The sequence below is a fragment of the Crocuta crocuta genome, unplaced genomic scaffold (assembly GCF_008692635.1).
Source record: "Crocuta crocuta isolate KB4526 unplaced genomic scaffold, BGI_CrCroc_1.0 scaffold102, whole genome shotgun sequence".
Classification (NCBI taxonomy): domain Eukaryota; kingdom Metazoa; phylum Chordata; class Mammalia; order Carnivora; family Hyaenidae; genus Crocuta; species Crocuta crocuta.
Window position 1 is genome coordinate 5,063,209 of NW_027530019.1, and position 21,599 is coordinate 5,084,807.

General features: G+C 38.2%; 1 protein-coding gene across 1 annotated transcript in view; it reads right to left on the minus strand.

Annotated features, from left to right (window-relative positions):
* The window catches only part of GALK2 (galactokinase 2), a 115,838-nt gene extending 94,906 nt beyond the window's left edge, over positions 1-20,932 (minus strand). The window contains exons 1-3 of the mRNA XM_077764449.1: positions 20,753-20,932; positions 6,367-6,455; positions 2,774-2,897 (exon numbers count right to left, since the gene is read on the minus strand). Coding sequence (XP_077620575.1) covers positions 2,774-2,897; positions 6,367-6,455; positions 20,753-20,913 — 374 coding nt within the window. The 5' untranslated portion in view covers positions 20,914-20,932. The remainder of the gene's footprint in view (positions 1-2,773; positions 2,898-6,366; positions 6,456-20,752) is intronic.
* Between the last annotated feature and the right edge of the window lie 667 nt (positions 20,933-21,599).

Here is a 21,599-nt window from a genome sequence, read left to right on the forward strand (position 1 = left end):
GCCCCGCATTGGGCTCTGTGATGACAGCTCAGCGCCTGGAACCTGCTTCAGATTCTGTCTCCCTCGCTCTCTGCCCCTCCCCCACTTATCCTCTGTCTCTCTCTCTCTCTCTCTCTCAAAAATAAATAAACATTAAAAAAATTTTTTAAAGCAGAATCAGAGAACAAACTGATTTGTAGTTTGTTCTCAAGTCAAATAAATACAGAGAACAAACTGATAGTTGCCAGAAGGAAGAGAGTAGGGGGATGAGCAAAATGGATGAAGGGGAGTGGGAGATACAGGCTTCCAGTTATGGAATGAGTAAATCACAGGAATAAAAGGCACATCATAGGGAATATAGTCAATGATAGTGCAATAGTGTTGTATGGTGACAGATGGTGGCTACACTTGTGAGCACAACATAAGGCATAGAGAAGGTGAGTTACTATGCTATACTTCTGAAACTAATGTAAAATTGTACATCAACCATGCTCAAAATAATTAAAAATTTTTAAAAAGCTTTGGTTTTCAGATAGTGTGATGTTGGCATAAAGATAGACAACTATATCAATAAAACAGAATAGAGTCCAGAAATAGATCCATACATTTATTGCCCACTGCTTTTCAACAAAGGCTGTCAAGATAATTCAGTGGGAAAAGATCATCTTTTCAACAAATGGGAAACAATTGGATAGACATATGCAAAAAAATAAACTTCAACCCTTATCTTATTGAAAAACTAATTCAAACTGGATCATAAGCCTAAATGCAAGAGCTGAAATTATAAAATTTCTAGAAGAAAACACTGGGAAAACTTTTAGTGCCTTGGGTTTCTCAAAAGTTTCTTAAAAAGTTAAGAACTACAAACTGTGAAAGAAAAAAATCAATAAATTGGACTCCATCAAAATTAAAAATTCTTCAAAAGACATTGTAAAGAAAATTAAAATCCAAGACACAGACTGGACAAAAATATTTGCAAAACATTAATCTGACAAAGGACTGATATCTACAATATAAAAGAAAATCTCACAGGTATAGAAGATGAAAATCCTGCTTAAAAATGGGCACAAGATTTGAACAGATCCTTCAACAAAGAAGATATCTAGGTGACAAACATGAAAATATGTTCATCATTGGTAAGAGAAAATAACATTAAAAGCCACAGTGTGACACTACCACACATTTATGAGAGTGGGCAAAATTTAAAAAGACATGTTAGCAAAAATGTAGAGCAAACTGAACTGTCATACACTGGTGGCAGGAACGAAAAATGGTACAACCAATCTGGAAAATAGGCTAGCTCTTCAAAAGGTAAGCCAGACAGTCCTAGATATTTACCTCCCCCGAAAAACGAAATACATGTCCACACATAAATGTGTACACAAATATCCACAACAGCATCATTCATAAGAGCCAAAAGCTAGAATTGATCTAAATGCCTATCAATGGTGAATAGATAAATTATGGTATCTCCATGCAATGAATGTTACACAGCGTGTGGACAATTCTGGGAGACATGCTGCTTCCTTCCTAGGAGTCCTGGGAGAATGGAGCCTCTCACCTACAGCAGGGGCTGTAGTAATCATCTTAGTAATCATCTCTGCTTTCCTAAGTCATTCTCTGTGTTGTCCCATACCACCCCTGGGATCATATCCCAAATACTTCACCTTCATTCAAGTTTGTCCTCAGGCTCTGCTTCTCTCAAAAAATGCAACTGAAACCATATATTCATTGTGGTAAAAACAGTTAAGTGAATTTGAATAAATCAATATGACAAATTATTATGTACCCAGTTTTAAATGTTTACAAATAATGACACAAATTGTGTTTGAAACAATGTAAAGCTTTCTTTAAAAGATTCAACATAAAAAAAAAAAAAAGATTCAACATAAAAGTCAGAGATTTCTATATCTCGCATATCCTGGTATTGTACCTTATTAAAGGTACACATAAAATATTTACTGCAGTCAAACTGGCCAATGAACAATAAGCCAAAAATAAAATCTGCCAACCATATGCCCAAATCTTTTTTGTAATTAGCAAATCAAATCCATCATACCACACTATAAGCAGGTAGGACTCATTCTAGGAATGCAAAGACAGTTCAACATTAGAAAATGTATCATTGCAATTATAGTATTTCTTAACTGCTCTTCAATAGTGAATAGACATTTGATAAAATTCAATAACAAATTTCTTTTTAATCTTGGCAAATTAAGAATTAAAAAACAGCAGCAAACAAAATTATGTCCTTAACTTGATAAAGCATATGTACTAGAAACTTAAATCTATTATGCACCGTGACTCTAAATTTGACACTGAGCCTACAGCATTAGAGAGCCAATAGTACCTGAAGCCACAGAGTTTACAATCTACTAGGGGAATACAGGCAAATAAGCAGGTAATTGTAATTCAGCGTGGTAAGATGTTACCATAAGAGAATTAGAGGGTGTCCTAGTAACATAAGAAAGGCAGCACCACCAACTTTGCTCAAGACAGCTGCCTAAATAGATGATAAATACCTTCTGGGCAAGGACAGAGTTACTTCTGTATGGCCCAGGATCTAAAACAATGTCAAGACACATGGTAAGTCTTCAGTAAATGTATTTTAAATGAATGAGCAAGTGAATAAAAAGGAACAAATATTAAAAAGCAGCCTTAGGTTCTTTTGGAAGTCACATGCAAATTTTCAATAAATTAAATGATTTATTACAAGTTTGATTTCTTCTAAAGAGTTAATTTGTCTATGAATGTACATGCATCATTGTTCACAGAAGTAACCCTAAATACTCACGGGTACAAGGGATTTGTATTGGCTAGTTGAAGAGTTTGTGTTTTCACAGGTTCCACAGCTATTAACATATCTTGTTCTACAGCCATAGGAAGAACAGAATACCCACAATAATCTATATGTTCTCCTAGAAAAAAGAAAAAGAGAGTTTTTAACTTTGCTAGCATATGAAACAAGAGAAACTCAAGTATGTTGACATACAGGAAAAACTTGACCACAAGCCAGGTTTTAACAGAAATTAAAAATACTATGGACAGAAAATGAATCCATTTTCTTTCTTTCCCAGACACCTGAGCCAGAAATATCTGCTAGCATAAGGATATTAGTTACTGGTTTCTGTTAATTTTTAGACTTCTTTCAATCTTCACAAGTTTTTTCTTCTACTTTCTAATTCATAGTGATTGTCTTCAAATATTTCATTTTGTGACTAGTTATACGGAGTCTCAAGAACAGTAATCTCTCCTTTTTCTGTTGCTCTTTCGTATTACCTTCTTAAATATGAACAGCTGAAGACTTTAACACTCCCTGCCTTATAATAAACATTATGTGTCTCTCTCTTTCTTATTAGCCAACATACTTACTGAAGTTGATGACTTTGCTTTATTCATATTTGTAGCCTAAATAAATGCCTAACAAATTAGACTTGCATTGATAAGTTGTTCTGAATGTGCTAGACATAGCTAGGATAAAGAAAAAGAAGCTAGAAAGAGAATTTTTAATCTGCACTATTTTATATATAACAAGCAAATACAGGAAACAAACTATTCTCCTCAATGCATTCTAATTCCTCTGTGAACCATCTGTAGGGATTTTATTTCCTATTAGACCATAATATTTTCTCCAAATTGCTATTTAAACTCAAGGTTGCTATTCATAAGACTGAAGTAAAAAATAACAATTCAGGAAAGAAATAAGCAAAATAAACAAGCTTATTTCCATTTCCCCAGGACAAGCTTTCATATCTGATTGTTCCTGCGGCAAACACTAACCAACTAAGAAACACAAAATGAATGGAAGACAATTCAACTGCACAGTTGCATTTTTAAATAATTATTATTCTATATATTATTACAAGTTAGGAAGTCTTGGCTGATGAGGCCTTTAAAAAGCAATTATAAAGATTGCAGGATTTTTTTTATGGATTGACAGTTTCACATGGAGAAGTGTTTTTCAAAGCTGCCCTTCTCACCAACTCCCTTCAAAGAAGACGATAATAGAAAACAGTGGTTCACAAGTAGAAAACACATACTTAAATAGGCAGAACATGAGGGAGGCACAGGTTTTTTGGAAAGGCCACAGTGTAGATGACAGCCTTCTGGAGATGACAGATTCCTGCCCCCCACCCCCGTCAAAACTGATGGAATATCCCCACTCCCTACCCCACCCCACCCCACACCCCCGTGAGAGGCAGGGAGGGAGCAGGAGCTGCTGGCATGTGAACAGAACAAGATGATTACATTATGAGTATTTTAACAGTAAATATAATAATGCTTTTAAAAACTACTGAAATTCATTTTATCCCAAGCACTACGTAAATTAACCATATTGGAACATAATCCTCTCCCTTTTTTTCAATCAGAAAATAGTCACTAAATTTACTAAAATAAGAATTATTCCTCAGGGAAATTCTTAGTTTGGTACCCACACCCCCCACAGCTAGGTAAAATGGCTCTCTTCTGAGAAAACTGCTTTTTGCAGGCCTCCTGCAACACTCAAATGTTGCTGATGTCCTCCTCCGCTCTGCTATTTCCAGGCCTTTCTCCATCCTTCAGTTCTTGAAAGGCTCATACCACATTCTCTCCTTTTCTTTCGTCTCCAACTGTCTTGACACACTGCTCCTCCCTGAATACCTTAGCTATCTCGTTCCAGCCCCTCACCATCCCAGTCCTGCAATTATCGGGAAAACATGCAGGTCAACAGCCTAGACCAAGGCCCCAGCTGCCTAATCCCTTGACCTCCAGAGAACTCGACCTCCTCTTTGCTTCGGCCACCTAGCACCTTGACAAATCCAGGAATGACTATAGACCCTATCTATCACCTGGAACGTTTTCACTTATGAAATTTTAGTTTCAAATAGCATATTCTTTACTAACACTTCCCATCCTGCCATTTCCCTTACTGCTCCTCTCGCTAACCTCTTTGTCAGACTGTCCTTTGCCCTCTCTACCTTATAAGCTCTCTCCTGACTTTCTTCCTTTTTCCACCCACCATAGATTCCAGGATTCATAACTTCACCTGCTCTCCTAACAATTTCACCAACTTTCTGATGCCACTGTCATTCTCCTGCAACCTCAGTCCAAAACAAAATCCCAACCCTAGGTCAAACATCAGCACCTTGGACTAGCTCCAAGGAAGAAGAACAAACAACTCTGCAGGTAGGTACTGTTCCAATTCTAGTCTCCAGCCCTAGCCAGATTCCACGGCTACCCAGCGAACATTTTGTTCCTGCAGCCATCTCCCTCTTCCACCCTTCACAAGATTATTCCAAATGTCCCTCCTTCTTAAACCCTAGCCCTTTCATCTAACTCCCACAAGAACCCCCTCAACCTCCCTACCTAAGTTATACATTTATCTACATCAAACTGCATCCTTTTCCCCCCTTGTCTTCTGTTAAAAGAATCAAAGTAGCCCTCTTCTGATACCCTGGATACCAGCCCCTCTTGACTTCTCAGGAAATCTGCTCCATCAATTCCTCCCTTCTCAGTTATCTATAATCTCTCTCTCTCTCCACTGGCTTTATTCCATTCCCCCACCCTCCCTCATTTAACTATACTCAAACATCCCCCCCTCCTTTTTTTATCCTCCATTATTTGCTTCAAAATAAAATAAGATCACCTGAGTTGATAATAATTGTTGGGGCACCTGGGTGGCAAAGTCGTTTAAGCATCTGACTTCAGCTCAGGCCATGATCGCATAGTTCATCAGTTCAAGGCCTCCACTGGCTCTGCACTGACAGCTCAGAGTCTGGAGGCTGCTTTGGATTCTCTCTCTCTCTCTCTCTCTCTCTCTCTGTCCCTGCCTCATTTGTGCTTGCTCTCTCTCTCTTTCTAAAGTAAATAAGTAAATATTTTTAAAATATAATAATAATTGTTGGGCACATGGGAGTTTTTTGTATGTTTATATTTTCCATTATAGAAAGTTCTCTTTTTAACCCTCCTTTGACTCCTGGTTTTTTTCTCAGCTCCCCATCCTGTTTTCTCATGATAGAACCTACTCATTCTTCAGGTCACCACCCTTTTAAAAGGACTTCCCAATATTCTTTTAATCCAATGAGTAAATGTAAAACCATGAAAATTATTAACCACAATCTAAAAATTTATCCTGCATCACAGAAAAATCTTTTCCTCTCTTATGAAAATAATATTAACAACTAAGTTTCAACATATTATTAAAAATGGACAAAGTTAACATTAATAACATGGATTGGGAAAGATGCAATTTCTGGATACAAAAGCTTAACTTGTACTAAGATATATGTAAAATATTCTATGTTATGTTTTCAGTTTTCTTAGGGAAATTTAAGAAAAAATTGTATTAACAAAAATTTAGATCTTACCAAAGGAGGAAAAAATTAAGAGAAAGAAATTTTGAAATACCTATTATGTTGACTCTTCCTGGTGCTCGAACATAAAACTTAGGAATGGATCCAAACTTAGAGTTAAACATCTCCTTTAGCTTCAACAATCTGAATGAAAAAGAGTAGAATATTTCAGATTATCTATGTAATAGAAAAATCCATCACACACACACACACACACACACACACACACAAATTAATTATCTCTAAAAAAAAAAGCAAATTTTTAACTGACATGCTTCTTTGAAAATCCTAGAATAAGACAATATAATGACTTCTCAGTGACACAGAGTATAGCTAAGTACACAGAAGAATAAAAAAACAGATGTACTCAGCAGGAAAAATGATTTCCTTCAGTTATAAAGAATATAACTCTCTGTATAATTCTCAGTAATATTCAGAGAAAAATCTCTTTATCTTAAAAAGAAGTAGTGTGGGGTAGTATTTCAATTTCCTAGGGCTACCATAATAAAATACTACTGAGTGGCTGAGTGGCTTAAAATAATAGAAGTTGATTGTCTCAACTTCTTGAACTGTTGACTGTTCTGGAAGCTAGAAGTCCAAAATCAGAGTGTTAGAAGGGCCATGCACCTCTGGAAAAAAACCCTGTATGGGAGAAGCCCTCCTTCCCTCTTTTTAGTTTCTGGTGGTAGCCATTGATCCTTGGCATTCGCTGGATTACAGCTGCATCGCTCCAAACTTTGCCTCTGTCACCACAAAGAATTCTCCCTAAGTGTCTCTAACTGTGTGTATTTCAGCTTTTTGTTTTTATAAGGACACCAGTCTTATTACATTAGAGCCCACCTTAATTCACTATGACCTCATTTTAACCTGATTAGAGAAATACATAAAGAGGTTAGTCCAAATAAGGTCATATTTGGAGGTTCCAGGTGGACATGAATGGGGGAGGGAGCACTATTCAACCCAGCACAATACAAGTAGGCAAATGAAAACTAGGCTGGATATCAGGAGACCACAGTTCTAATTTCAATGGGGCAAATCCTTTTCCCATGGCTTCTCTGAAATTAGAGAAATTGAGCTAGATATCCTTATAGGCCTCTTCTAGATCCAAAATTCTTAAAATAGACTTAATTTTATATTGTTAAATCATCTCAAGGCACTTCTATGAATGCCTTTCCACTGTTTATAGTCCCACATCATAGTGTATCTGAACAATAACCACTAAAATAAATATCTGCTGAAGCCTACCATATTCAAGACACCCATTAATTAACTGATCTTAATGGTTAATTAGTTGTAAGAAACAGAAAATCACACCAAGGACAGCTCAAGGAAAAAGGAAATTTATTATAATGAAGGAAAGATATGGAAGGTATTCGAGATAGCCTCCTAGGAATTGGACAGCCAGCAGAAACTGTTTTTTTTTTAGTATCTTTGGTTCTCTTTCTATGTTCATTCGTTCATTTGGTTCTCACCATCACTATTCTGCTCAATGCCGCCCACATTTCAGTTGCCTCTGTGAGCCTCCTGGTTTCTGTTCCTCCATACCTTCAGTTTTCATGACACTGTGGCCTCGACTCTACAAGATTTAACAGCTCCGATGTCCTAAACTATCTGATTAAGTCTCTGTGTCCACTAATTCAAATCCTTACAAAAGATAATCTGGTTGGCAGAGTTTAGGTCCTGTATCCATCCTGGTCCAATTATTTTTTGCCAAGAGAGTGAGGTTATTTGACACAAACAAGGTCAGTTGTCTTAGTTACAAATATGATTACTTGGATCCACTCCCTCAGCAGAGGCTGTGGATGATAATAGAAGATGTAGGCAGGGAAACAATAGCAATTACAGGGATATCAATAGCACATCATTCAAGGCACATTTACTGGATTCCCAGGTACGTATGGGTAATGGTGCCTGCCTAAATATGAGTTGCTTTATATATACTCCAAAAACATTTAGCACAAGAACAAACAAATGACATAAACCTATATCTTTATTATAACTAGAAGACAGAGAATGCACAAACTTTAAGTTACCTACAAGTAAGTAAGAAGAAAAAGAAAGAGAACCACTCTGACCCACTAGATAAAGAAACTCAGTGAAAAAGAAAAGAGGAGAGCCAACAAAACTTAGATTAATCTAAAACCACGAGAAAGAAAAAATTCCACCCATTTAAAAATGGGAGGTATGGGGGAAGAAAAAATAAAACTAAAATTAACTCATTGATTGCTATATAGGGAACAGGTAAAAGTTAAAAGATGTCAGTAAGCATGATAAAGCAACATTCCTTAATGTTATGATACAGGTATATGCAAGATTTTATTATTAAACCGCTAAAAAAATTCTTAGGGCCGCCTCTGTGGTTCAGTTCATTAAATACCTGACCCTTGATCTCAGCTCAGGTCATGATCTCATGGTTTGTGAGTCTGAGCCCCACATCAGCTCCGTGCTGATGGCACAGAGCCTGCTTGGAAGTCTCTCTCTCTCTCTCTCTCTCTCTCTCTGCCCCGCTCTCCCTGTCTCTCTCACTCTCTCTCAAAATATATAAACAAACCAAAAAAAAATTCTTAGAGAGACCATGGCCTGTGTAGTCAGGTAGACCTAGGTTCAAAACCCTTCTTTACCCTATGATGAAATTCCTTAAGCTCATTTCCTTTACATAGAGTATAAATATGTATCCTACAGAATTATTTAGGAGATTAAATAAGGGAGTGCAGAAAGGGTCTAGCTTAGGGCTGGCGTGAAGTACTTGTTTAAGAAATGCTAGGTTCTTGGGTTCCTTACTGTTTCTATTCTGCAGCATGTGAATAAGAACCCATTAAAAGCAATGAGAGATGGTAGGTAATTAAATATTTACCCTATTTAGCTTATATCAGGACTGGAAGCACCTTTGGAGCACTGGGGTGATCTTAATGCTGCTGCTGCTAAACCCTGGTGCTCTCTGCCCTGCATCTTCCATTTTATAGAGAGGGTTGAAACACCTTAGGTTATTTGTCCGTCAAATTCTAGGGAGAATTATTTAGAACGTTCATGTTTTTCGAGGTGCCTGGGTGGGTCAGCCGGTTAAGCATCTGAATGTGGCTCAGGTCATGATCTTGTGGTTTGCAGATTTGAGCCCCATGTTGGGCTCTGTGCTGACAGCTCAGAGCCTGGAGTCTGTTTCAGTTTCTGTGCTCCCTCTCTCTCTGCCCCTCCCCCGCTCACACTCTGTCTCTCTCAAAAATAGATAAAAATTACCAGAAAAAAATTTTTTTTAAATGTTCATGTTGAATTTCAGTGAAAGAAAATGGATATAGAAGATAGTAAAAGCCTAAATTAGAAAAGTCCTCTGCTTTCTCAGAGCATTAAAAAAGATATGTAAGTATAAAGATAGTCAATAGAACAAGAATATAAGTCTTCTTAAATACCAAAGAAATTTCAAAAAATAAAGGTGCAAAGAAAGCAGACAGATAAATATAAACTGGTAAATAAAGAAACCCAAAAACTATTCAGAAACTATATTATAATGCATAATTATAAAATAAAATGAGTTAAAATCAAACATGACAATTACATCAAAAAATGTGAATGGGAGACGGGGGCAAGATGGCGGAGAAGTAGGGACCTCCTTACTTGCACTCGCGCCCATGCCTCACACGGAAAAGATCTGAAGCCATAGGAAACCTTATGAAACCCAAGAGATTGGGAGAAAAAGGGCGCAGAATCCACTGAGAAAGCCTTCTAACGTGAGTGCGAACTGAGGAAGATAAAATCGGGCCGGGATCAGAGACTCCAGGGACAGGGCGATCCCCCTGTGCGGGGAGTGAGAGGGGGAAGAGAGAGAGTCGGAAACAGCAAAACCTCCGCTCGGGTGGAGAGGGGGGGAACCTCGGCTCGGTGCATGGAAAGACCTTGCGCACAAAATACCTGCGCGCCAGGTCCCCACGCTCCAACTCGCCCCGGAGGGGCTGCGCTCGCGGACTGCTGCTTTGTGCTGGCTCCTGGCTGGCTGGGAGAAGCTGCGCGCCGGCTGCCATTGCCCTCCTGGTGGGCTTGGACCCCCCCCCCCCCCNACATTTAATCCATTCTGTAGATGTAAATTCTACACCTCCCGACTCTCAGGAGTAATTAGACTATAGAGTTTCTCTGGATAACACCAGCATCCTTGTCTCACCTGCCCAACCATATTTCACCCTTTAACTCTTTGAAAACAGCTTCTTATCCCTTCTGCCTGTTCATTCTATTTCCAATTTTGCCTCATCCCTGCCCTGTCTTCTCTCTGTGTCTCTATGCTTTCCAACCAGCACTCCATACACCCGGCTATTTAACCGTAGCTGGAAAATCCGGTTATATGCTATAAACCGTTCTTTGTCCATTGCTTTTCTTCTTTTTTCCTTTTCTTTTCTTCTTTTGACCTTTTTAGGTATTTGTTTTTTCTATTATTTGCCCTCCTTCCTCCGTCTTTTCTCTTAACTTTTTCACTTTCCCTCTCGGTTTGCATGTTAGTCGGATTTGTCTGTGCGTTTGCGGGCCCCTGCGCCCTGTGTGTTTGTCAGTCTGTTTTCTTCTCCAGGTTTGCCTCGAGAAACAAGCCAAAGTACACATGGTGGAGAGGCCCAAATATCACTACGAGTAGGAAAACAAACTAACCAAGGTCTCAACAAGAGAGACCAAGACATACCATTCAAAAAACACTCTCTGAAAGGATAGCCCCTGGCCAGTCAAAGAGTCTTCTTGGATACAGCAGCGTTCACAGGTGCAGAGAGCATAACAGGTCTTTAAAACTAACAAGAGCCAGAAAGCTAACTAAAATGACGAACCGAAAAAGCGCTCCTCCAAAAAAATTCCAAGAAGAATTGACAGCTAATGAACTGCTCAAAACAGATATCAGCAGCATAAATGAATAAGATTTTAGAAGAATAATCATAAAATTAATAGCTGGGCTTGAAAAAAGCATAGGGGACATCTAAGAAACTATGGCTACAGACAAAATGGAGAATAAAAATAGGTACGAAGAATTAAAAAATGCGATAAATGAGATACATAATAAATTAGAGGCCTCCAATGCACGGATTGAAGNACTATCCAGCAAGCCTGTCATTCAATATAGAAGGAGAGATAAAGTCTTTCCAAAAACAGAAATTGAGAGAATTTGTCACCACTAAGCCAGCCCTACAAGAAATCCTGAGGGGGACACTCNATGTGAATGGGCCTACCTCACCTATTAAAACAAAAAGACTTACAATTAGCTCCAAAAACAAGACCAAACTATAGGCTGTATACAGACAAAGTCATTCAGAAAGACCAAATATTGAGGAACAGGCAAAGATATTTCAGGAAAAGGGACACAATAAGAAAACAGAGGTCGTAATCCTGACATCAGACATCACAGAATGTAAACCAAAGAACATATAAGGAAAATTCTTAATGCTGAGGGCTGCAATTCAAAATGAAGGTAATAGTTTAAGAAATGTCCTCAAAGGAAACTGCAACCACTTTTAAAAGGCAAAAACTATAGGCAATGTAAGGAAATATAGATAGAAATACACTAATAATAAGAGAGTATAAGATACCAGGGTGCCTGGGTGGCTCAGTCGGTTAAGCGCCCGAATTTGCCTCAGGTCATGATCTCACAGTTCGTGGGTTCAAGCCCCGCATCAGGCTCTGTGCTGACAGCTAGTTCAGAGCCTGGAGCCTGTTTCAGATTCTGTGTCTCCCTCTCTCTCTGACCCTCCCCTGCTCATGCTATGTCTCTCTCTCAGAAATAAATAAAACATTAAAAAAGAAATTTTTTTTTTTAGAAGAGAGACTACAAGATACCTTCCTCAGTATAAAAACAGATAAGGTTGGAACTCCTGGATGGCTCAGTCAGTTAAGCATCCAACTCTTCTTGATTTCAGCTCAGGTTATGATCTCATGGTTTCATGGGTTTGAGCCCTACATCAGGCTCTGAGCTGACAGCATGGAGCCTGCTTGGGATTCTCTCTCTCCCGCTCTCTCTCTGTCACTCCCCACATGCATGTGCTCTCTCCCAGTCTCTCTCTCTCTCTCAAAGTAAATGAATAAAATCTTTAAAAAAACAAAAACAACACCAGGGGCACCTGGGTGGCTCAATCAGTTAAGTGCCGACTCTTGGTTTTGGCTCAGGTCATGATCTCATGGGTTTGAGCCCCCTGTCAGGCTCCATGCTGGCAATGCAGAGCCTGCTTGAGATTCTTTCTCTCTTCCTCTCTTTGCCCCTCTCTCACTCACTGTTTCTCTCTCAAAATAAATAAATTAATTAAAAGAAAAAACAGATTAGGTAGACAAAAGGAAGAAAAGAAAGACCCAAACAACAAAATTGGTAAAGTAGATTACAGATGGGTACATATATTTAACTTTATATTCTGATTATGGGGAATATAACTTAAGAACACATGGACTATTCACAAATATTAATCACATATTAGATCATAAAGAACATATCAGTAAATCCCATGAAGTAAAAACACTAAAAACAACACTCTAAACTCAGTACAGTAAAACTATAAATTATTAAAATCAAACCACACTGTCTTCTAACCTACTATTTTTTTTGTTTTTATCTTTTATTAATTTTTAAATTTACATCAAAGTTAGTTAGCATATAGTGCAACAATGATTTCAACAGTAGATTCCTTAATGTCCCTTGCCCATTTAGCCCATTCCCCTCCCAAAACTCCTCTGGTAACCCTCTGTTTTCTCTCATTTTTACGAGTCTCATGTTTTTGTCCCCTCCCTGTTTTTATATTATTTTTGCTTCCCTTCTCTTATGTTCATCTGTTTTGTATCTTAAAGTCCTCATATGAGTGAAGTCATATGATATTTGTCTTTCTCTGACTAATTTTGCTTAGCATGATACCGTCTAGTTCCAGTCACATAGTTGCAAATGGTAAGATTTCATTCTTTTTGATTGCTTAGTAATACTCCATTGTATTTTATATATATATGCCACATATATATATATATAAAATACATATATATATGCCACATCTTCTTTATACTTTATACTTTGGGCTCTTTCTATACTTTTGTAACCTACTAATTTTTTTTAAAGAGCTTTTAACTCTTTGGTGAAAGAGGAACTGAAAAATCAGTTCAAAATGAATAAAAAAACAGCTCAGAGAAGGAAGAATGAACAGAAAGTATAGAATTTCTATTAATATTATATCTATGGGATACATTTAAACAATCAAGAAAGCCTATAGCCCTAACACTTTTGTCAATACAAATGAAAGAATGATAATAAATGAACTAAATTCTCAGCTCAAGAAGCTAGAAAAAGAAGAACAAAATGAACAAAAAGAAATCATAAGAAAGGACACAAGAAAGAAAAAAGTAGAAAGCAATGTTGTAGGGAATACAAAAATAGTAGACCTAGTTAAATTAAAATCCTTACTTTTTTGAAAAAAACTTTAACAAAATAGACAAACCACTAGGTAATTAATTAAGAAAATGGCAGATGATAAAGTACAAATACACAAAATAAGAAATGACAATAGGGAAATAATAGTAAGCAGAAGAAAATTGGACAGTACCTAACAAAAACAATATTGGCATTCATTTCTACCCAGCAACCCTATGTCTGAGAATTTACCCTAAGGTACACCTCCAACAATATGAAAAAACATATGCATGAGATTATTTATTAAAGAATTGTTTATAATTGCAACATTAAACTGGAAATCTAAATACTCGTAAATAGAAGAGTTTTGAATAAAGTATAGCCTATTTACAAAATTAAGTATTGAAACTATAAGAAAAGAATAAATTTTCTAGAAAATTTTATCAAGTGATTTCCAGAATAATTTGTTAAAAGAAAAAAGCAAATGAAGGGTGGCTCAGTCAGTTAAGCGTCTGACTTTAGCTCAGGTCATGATCCGGTAGTTTGTGAGTTTAAGCCCCGTGTGGGGCTCTATGCTGTCAGCACAGAACCTACCTCAGATCTTGTTTTGCTCTCTCTGTCCCTCCCCTGCTTGCACCCTCTTTCTCTAAAAAATAAATAAACATTAAAAGAAAAAGAAAAAAGCAAATGATATGCTGAGATAGCCTAGGATCAGCAATGAGCATTCCCAGTGTTCAGATCTTGGTTTCAAAAGGAACCAGAGCTCATTAAAGAAATGATTCCAGCACTGGGGCAGAAAAAGTACCATAGAAACCTGAAACATCTTGCTGTGCTAGAAAGTTGGGAAGTGTTCAAACAATGATAGTGACATGTCAGGTCACAAGAGCTCACATAAGGAAACTCCCACTATCCAAATCTGGAAAAATTTAAGCATCAAAATAGCAATAAGGGTAATGTATTATAACCCACAGAATGAAATAGAAACCAATGAGTCCAGGGGCGCCTGGGTGGCTTAGTCGGTTAAGCGTCCGCCTTTCGCTTAGGTCATGATCTCGGGGTTCATGGGTTCGAGCCCCGCGTCAGGCTCTGTGCTGACTGCCGGCTCAGAGCCTGGAGCCTATTTCAGAGTCTGTGTCTCCCTGTCTCTCTGACCCTCCCCTGCTCACGCTGTCTCTCTCTCTCTCTCTCTCCTAGAAATAAAGATCAATATTTTAAAAATTTAAAAAAAAGAAACCAATGAGTCCACATTGATATAAATGGAAGAAAAAGGAAAACACTTCATTGCACTGGAATGCCAAATAATAAATGTTAAAAATATGAAAAACTAGAAAATCACCATTTGGTGACTATCATAGTAATAATTGATACAGGCAAGGGTCATATATGGATGCTAAAATCAGTAAATGAAAGTTTGCTAAGAACAGAATATTAACATATTCTTATAGTATTTCACCAAAATATTCTTAGTAATTATGGAAGAAAAAAATCGTAAATCTGCAGTCGAAAAATCAGGCAGGTGTCTCCTTAACCAAGTGATCCAAATAAACAGCATTGATAATGGGACAAAATAAGCCTCATGTGCCTCCTGATATTGATGTACTAAGAAAACAAAATCACTTTTTTAAGTATTCATACTAAAAAGGATTGGAGCAAATCTAATCATAAATATTAGATAAACTCTGTTAAAGGAGACACTTTTTAAAGTATAATCATGACTCTTACACAGATTTTAAATGAAAATGTTAAAGATTTTACTTCTCTCATTAATGACAAAATCCGTATGATATTGTAACCAGTTGAAGTAGAATCCAAAGTACCACTCATATGCAGTCAACTAAGAAATGCTGAAATGAGCTAGGAACAACAGTGAACCACATTCCACGGACACAATTTGCAATTTCTATGGACAAGAATCATTTGCACTGCTATCAGTTTCTATGACCTACAGAGCTGTGAAGGAGCTTGAATATAACAAAAGGCTCAGAGCCACATAGAAATCAGATAACCTGGAAGGGTATTTCAGGCAACTTCTGGTTCTTCTTGGATGTACCCAGTAATCTTCTGGTCTTTACAAAGGTTTTTACAATTTTTCCTACAACCCAAATTGAGAGATATTCTATAAAATAACCAGTCATGAAATACAAAAGACACAACAACTGTTCCACAATTAAAAAGATTTAAAAGACAAGAACTAAATGCGACGTGCATCCTAGATTGGATTCTGACCAAGAAAAAAAGGTTTGTTTGTTTGTTTGTTTTTCTATAAAGGACACTAGTGGGATTATCGGTGGTACTTTGAGGCCTGTCAATTAGATAATGCTGCATCAATGTTAATTTCCTGATTTAGATCATTATATTCTGGTTATGTCGGAAAACGTCCTTGTATCTAGGAAACACGCTCAAATATTTAAGATCAAAGAGGCATCATGTCTTCAACCTAATCTCAAACTGTTCAGGGAAAAAATATGTAACACAGAAAAACTAATAAAGCAAATATGGTAAAATGTTACCATTTGAGGAATCTGGAATAAGAGTGGATAGTAATTTTTGTACTATATTGGACTTCTATGGAAGTGTGAAATTATTTCAAAAGGAAGTTTTTAAAAAGAAGCACTTACTGAGGCTTTACTAAGTATTCTATTTAGAAAGGAAATTAATAATTGCCCTCTAGGAATATAAAAATCTGGCAGAAAAGAAAGGTAGTGAAGCTGAAAAGTACTATACAGAGAGACAATAGAGTGATAAGCCAGACAAATACAATCCTTTGGGAGGACAGAGAAAAGATATTTTGTCCCTACTGTGGGGAAATGTGAACAGTAAAATAAATCTAGAAGAAGGAGCATAGAGAAAGCTCTTCAAAGTGATAATAGCTAAACTGAAAGATGATGTCAGACAAGTGGGAAGGGGTGATGCATTCTAGGTAAATGAAAAGGTCCAGCATGCTACATTTAGAAAATTATAATTAAAGTTTTTAATACATCAGAGGAGGAGGCTGGTGGTAATCAAGCCCCAAATCTTAAAGAGCTTAGTATGCCATATGCAAGAATCTGGCTTTTAACCCACAGGCAATGGATGTGAGTACACATTTAAGGATGGAGTGATATTATTAATCAATTTCACTCTTGAAAAACTCACTTTTTCAAGTATTTGAAAGATGGGTTATAAGAAGACAAAGCAAAAACAAATCCATTAGGTAGCCATTTGCAGTAAACCAAAAGAAAAGGCTGATTGGGATAGAGAAGGGTGAAATTAAGGTGATATTAGGAAAGTCAAATCCACAGAAATTGGTGACCAATTAGAAGTGAGAAAAAGTGAGAAATAGGGAGAAGCATATGATAACTCCTAGTTTTCTGGCTTCCACTACTCCACTGGCCTCAATAGAGGTTGATGTTGTTTCTCCTTGTGAAAATCATAAGCAGACAAACTTCAAGTTCTGCTGAGCTTGAATCCTTATTAATTTGCTTTTATAAGCAATGCAAACACAAACAAGGTTGAGTGCAAACAGCAGAGTTAGAACAAGTCTGCTAAAATGTGTTGTAGTAAAATGATTTTGAGTTATCACATGTGTCATTTTCCCAGACTACCTCAGCCTGCAGCCTGTCCACGCCTTCTTGTACCTGCTCAGCCCTGGAGGCTTACCATTCAATATTCCTCCCTTTGAAAATTCAAATGTATGGAGGCTATAAAAGGAAACAAGGAAAGTATATCTAAGAATAGAAAGAACTGAAGTCTACAGGATTTTCTGAACTTCATACTTAATCCTCTAATAATGAAGCAGTATGGCTGTAATTGGGGGCAGTAGCTGGACTTTCCACTATGGGTTAGTCACCAATGAGACTCCACCTTTCAAAATGTAATCACTTAAAGTATGCACACACACCCGTAAGAGTACAAGGAACATTTTCAATATGAAAACAACAGCTCCGACAAAGTTTACACTGTTAAAGGCAGAATTGGCCAAAACATCACTACACAAATTGCTGACTCTGGTGCCCTGAATGCTTTTAAGATCCTTGTTTGTTTGTTTGTGTAATAGCAGTTTTAGTAACAGAACTTCAGAAAAAAAATTATGACTGCAGTAAATGAAGTATTTTACTCTATGGATTGATTCTCAGAGGGCACTAGGGTGACCATAGGGCTAGACCATATGCAGACATGAAGGAATTAAAATTTCAGGAGAGAAACAGGGTGCCTGGCTGGCTCACACATATGTATGTATATGTGTTTGAGAAAAAGAGAGAATCCATGCTCAGAGCAGAACCTGATTGGCGGGGGGGGGGGCTCAATCCCACAAGCTAGGGATCATGACCTGAGCCACAATCAAGAGTCAGATGCTCAACTGACTGAGTGACCCAGGTGCCCCAAGCTTTAATGAATATATTTTTAAATAATACAAATCTTTCATATTAAGAATGCATTCAGGGGCACCTGGGTAGCTCAGTCAGTTAAGCGTCCGACTTCGGCTCAGGTCATGATCTCATGGTTCGTGCGTTCAAGCCCCGCATTGGGCTCTGTGCTGACAGCTCAGAGCCTGGAGCGTGTTTCAGATTCTGTGTCTCCCTCTCTCCCTGACCCTCCCCTGCTCATGCTCTGTCTCTCTCAAAAAATAAGTAAACTATAAAAAAAAAAAAAAGAATGCATTCATGCAGCATCATTATTCATGGAGCCAAAAGGTGCAAACAACAACCCAAATGTCCATCAACCGATGAATAAACAAAATGTGGTATGTCATACAATGGAATACAATTCAATCATAAAAAAGATTAACATACTGATAACATGTTACAATATGAATGAACCTTGAAACATTATATTAAGTGAAAGAAGCCAGTTCACAAAAACCCACATATTATGTGATTCCATTTATTTGAAATGCTCAGAATAAACATATCTATAGAGACAGAAAGTACATTAGTGGTTGCTTAGGGCAGGGGACTAGAGGTGATAGTCTAAGAGATACAGAGTTCTTTGAGGGATGATGAAAATGTTCTAACTTTGATTACAGAAGGGGTATACAATCCTGTGAATATACTAAAAACCATTTAATTATAAACTCTATGCAGGTGAACTGTATGGTATGTGAATTATATATCAATATATACCAAAGCTGTTACAAAAAGATAATAATAATCCAACAATTTAAAAGCTAATTCTAAAGAGAAGACACACCACTGCTAAGAATGCAAAGAAAGCTAGAATGTGAAGTAGTCTTATGTTACAGGGAACATGCAAAATTAGAAGGCAGAGAGGGGCGCCTGGGTGGCTCAGTTGTTAAGCATCCAACTTCGGCTCAGGGCATGATCTCACGGTTCATGGGTTCGAGCCCTGCATCAGACTCTGTGCTGACAGGTAGCTCAGAGTCTGGAGCCTGTTTCAGATCCTGTGTATCTCTCTCTCTCTCTGACCCTCCCCTGCTCACGCTGTCTCTCTCTCTCAGAAATAAATAACATTAAAAAAATTTTTTTAAAAAGATTAGAAGGCAGGGAAAAGAATAGAGCTTCTATTTGATATTTATATAAAAAGAATAAAAAAGAAATTAAGATTCCTGAAGTGTTTAATGTGGTTGACAAGTGCCTTTACTCAGATGATCATGTACCCTGTGAAACTCAAGAGGCATTCTAACAGCAGGAATTCCAAAAAAGACAATCTGGGCTGTGGGGGCCTTATGCATTTTCCCCTGTTCAGCATATTACAACATATGACCAGTTACATGGGTTTATAGATATACTATCTAGATTTAACTGAAGTCATCCTTGCTAAAATAAGTAGATGGCTGAAACACTGCTTGAAGCTTATAACTGTATTTCATGCACAAGTGAAAAGAAAATGGCAGAAAATTATCTGACTGCTACTATGATCTCTTCGGCAGCTAGCACAGAATGATAAATATTAACAATCTATATCTGTTGCCTGAATATTATGGAAGTCATAAAAGGCAAGAGACAACTCTAAGGAAAGCTAGGAAACAATTCTTCACTTTTAGTACATGTTACCACCATTCCCTTACCCCACTATGGAAGGGGTAACTATGGAAATAGCAAGCATTATGATTAAATCATATCAAATGGAAACACAAAAGAAATTTATACATGGATATGCTTTATGTAAAAAACTAAACTACAAGGGGCCAGGTTGTTTTCATATAACAAATTCCTCATGAATCTTACTTCACGATGTGTCCTAATTCACTCATGTATGTAAGGGCAATAGTACCTCGCAAGGCCAGAGACATACACAAGAAGTCTAAAGCCCTGCATATCCGAAAATTATGTTTCTCTTTAGCTAACTAAACACCAGATGTTTGCTTTCTTAAGGGTGAAAAAAGCACCTGCAAGTTTTAGTAAGTTATCGTACTATCAACTGTCACATGACAGTGAGAAACCAGGAAGTTGGGAGAGCTTGAGGACAATGTTAGAAAAAAAAGTTAACAGGGAAAAATGTAAAAATAAGAAACAGCAATGGGAGAGAGAAACCAAACTTAGAAAAGACTATAGGCTAATATGTAGCAGGTTATCGACTTCACTCTGAGATTCTTGCCCTGGGTCAGAACTTCTAAGTATTTCTACAAAGTATCTGCATGATCCCCTCAAATGAAAACCTCCTCCACCAGGTATCACTAAGCAAAGTTATTCTGTAGTTAGGCAGTGGCAGCAGATTAAGTCCTTAAGTGAAGGTTCATAGATTTTATGGTTTATTTAAAAGGATGCAGAGACCAAGGGGGAAAGGGGTGTTGGGTTTGCTTTGGGGCTTTTTGCTTGTTTGTTTTCAATGCGTATTTTAGAAAGGGGGATTTTAAAAAAGCACTATCGGCTGACAGGCAAGAAAAAGAAAGGGGGGTTCAAAGTTAATTTGGGCACGTCTGCTAAAGCCCGGCACAAAGAGTGTACCACCTTCAGCAGGAAAGAGAAAAGGATCTGCACAGATGAAGAAAAACATTCAACCCTTGGTAGGAATAAAGGTGGAAAGTGTTTGCGGCGTGGCCTCTCTGGCAAGCCCAACCGCGCGGCCTTATAAAATCCCAAGGATTCTGTCCACTCCCGAGAGCAAAAGAAGCCCCCAGCGAGGAGCCAGAAGTCCCGGACACTGTTTGCACCTCGCCTACCCAGGCGATCTCAAAGCGCGTCGTCTCCTCTCCCCCACCTGGGATGTTCTGCCACTTGGACTCGACGCGTGGCAGGGCCCTCCGTAGCCATATTTCGCTAGATCCTTCCTTCTTCCACTTTCCACTGGCGAAGCAGAGCTCCCGAGGTAATCACAAGACATCGGCTGCAGGAGGCTTTCCTTCCGGGCGACGGCGGCCCTCACCCTGCGGAAATCCTGCAGCTCTGCTGAGGTGGCCAGCTCCAGCCGGCCCCGCCTACGGCTCCTCCTCCCAGGGGTCCCGGGCTCCGTGCCCTCGCAGCCGCTGTCAGGGACCGCCACCTGGCTGCTCAGCTCCGGGGCACCTGGGACTCGCGGCGACCCTGTGCCCAGCGCGTAGGAAGAAGCTAAGGAGGTTTATTTTCTGTGCCCTGGGGCCGAAGTCTGAGAACACAGTCATAAGCTAGCGCCTCGGGTTGCTTTTTCCTTTCTTTTTTTTTTTCTCTTCTTTTTTAGGGTTTTTTTTTTCTTTCATGACCCCTAAATAACACTGAATTGTTGCTATTACCTTTTGTGTGGATTATTTCAAAATCAGATAGTATAAAATTGATGCATCATTTGATTTAAATATTTTTGCTTATTTCCAGAATGGTGGCATTAGTGGAACTTCCCAGAACACAACTGATAGTGAAAAGACGAAAATGCATGTCTTTTGGGGAGCCTGGGTGGCTCAGTAGGCCAAGCGTCTGGCTCTTGACTTTAGGCTCAGGTCATGATCTCACCGTAGGTGAAACGGAGCCCTGGGTCCTCTGTGCTTTCAGTGCAGAGCCTACTTGGGATTCTCTCTCCCTCTCTCTCTCTCTGCCCCT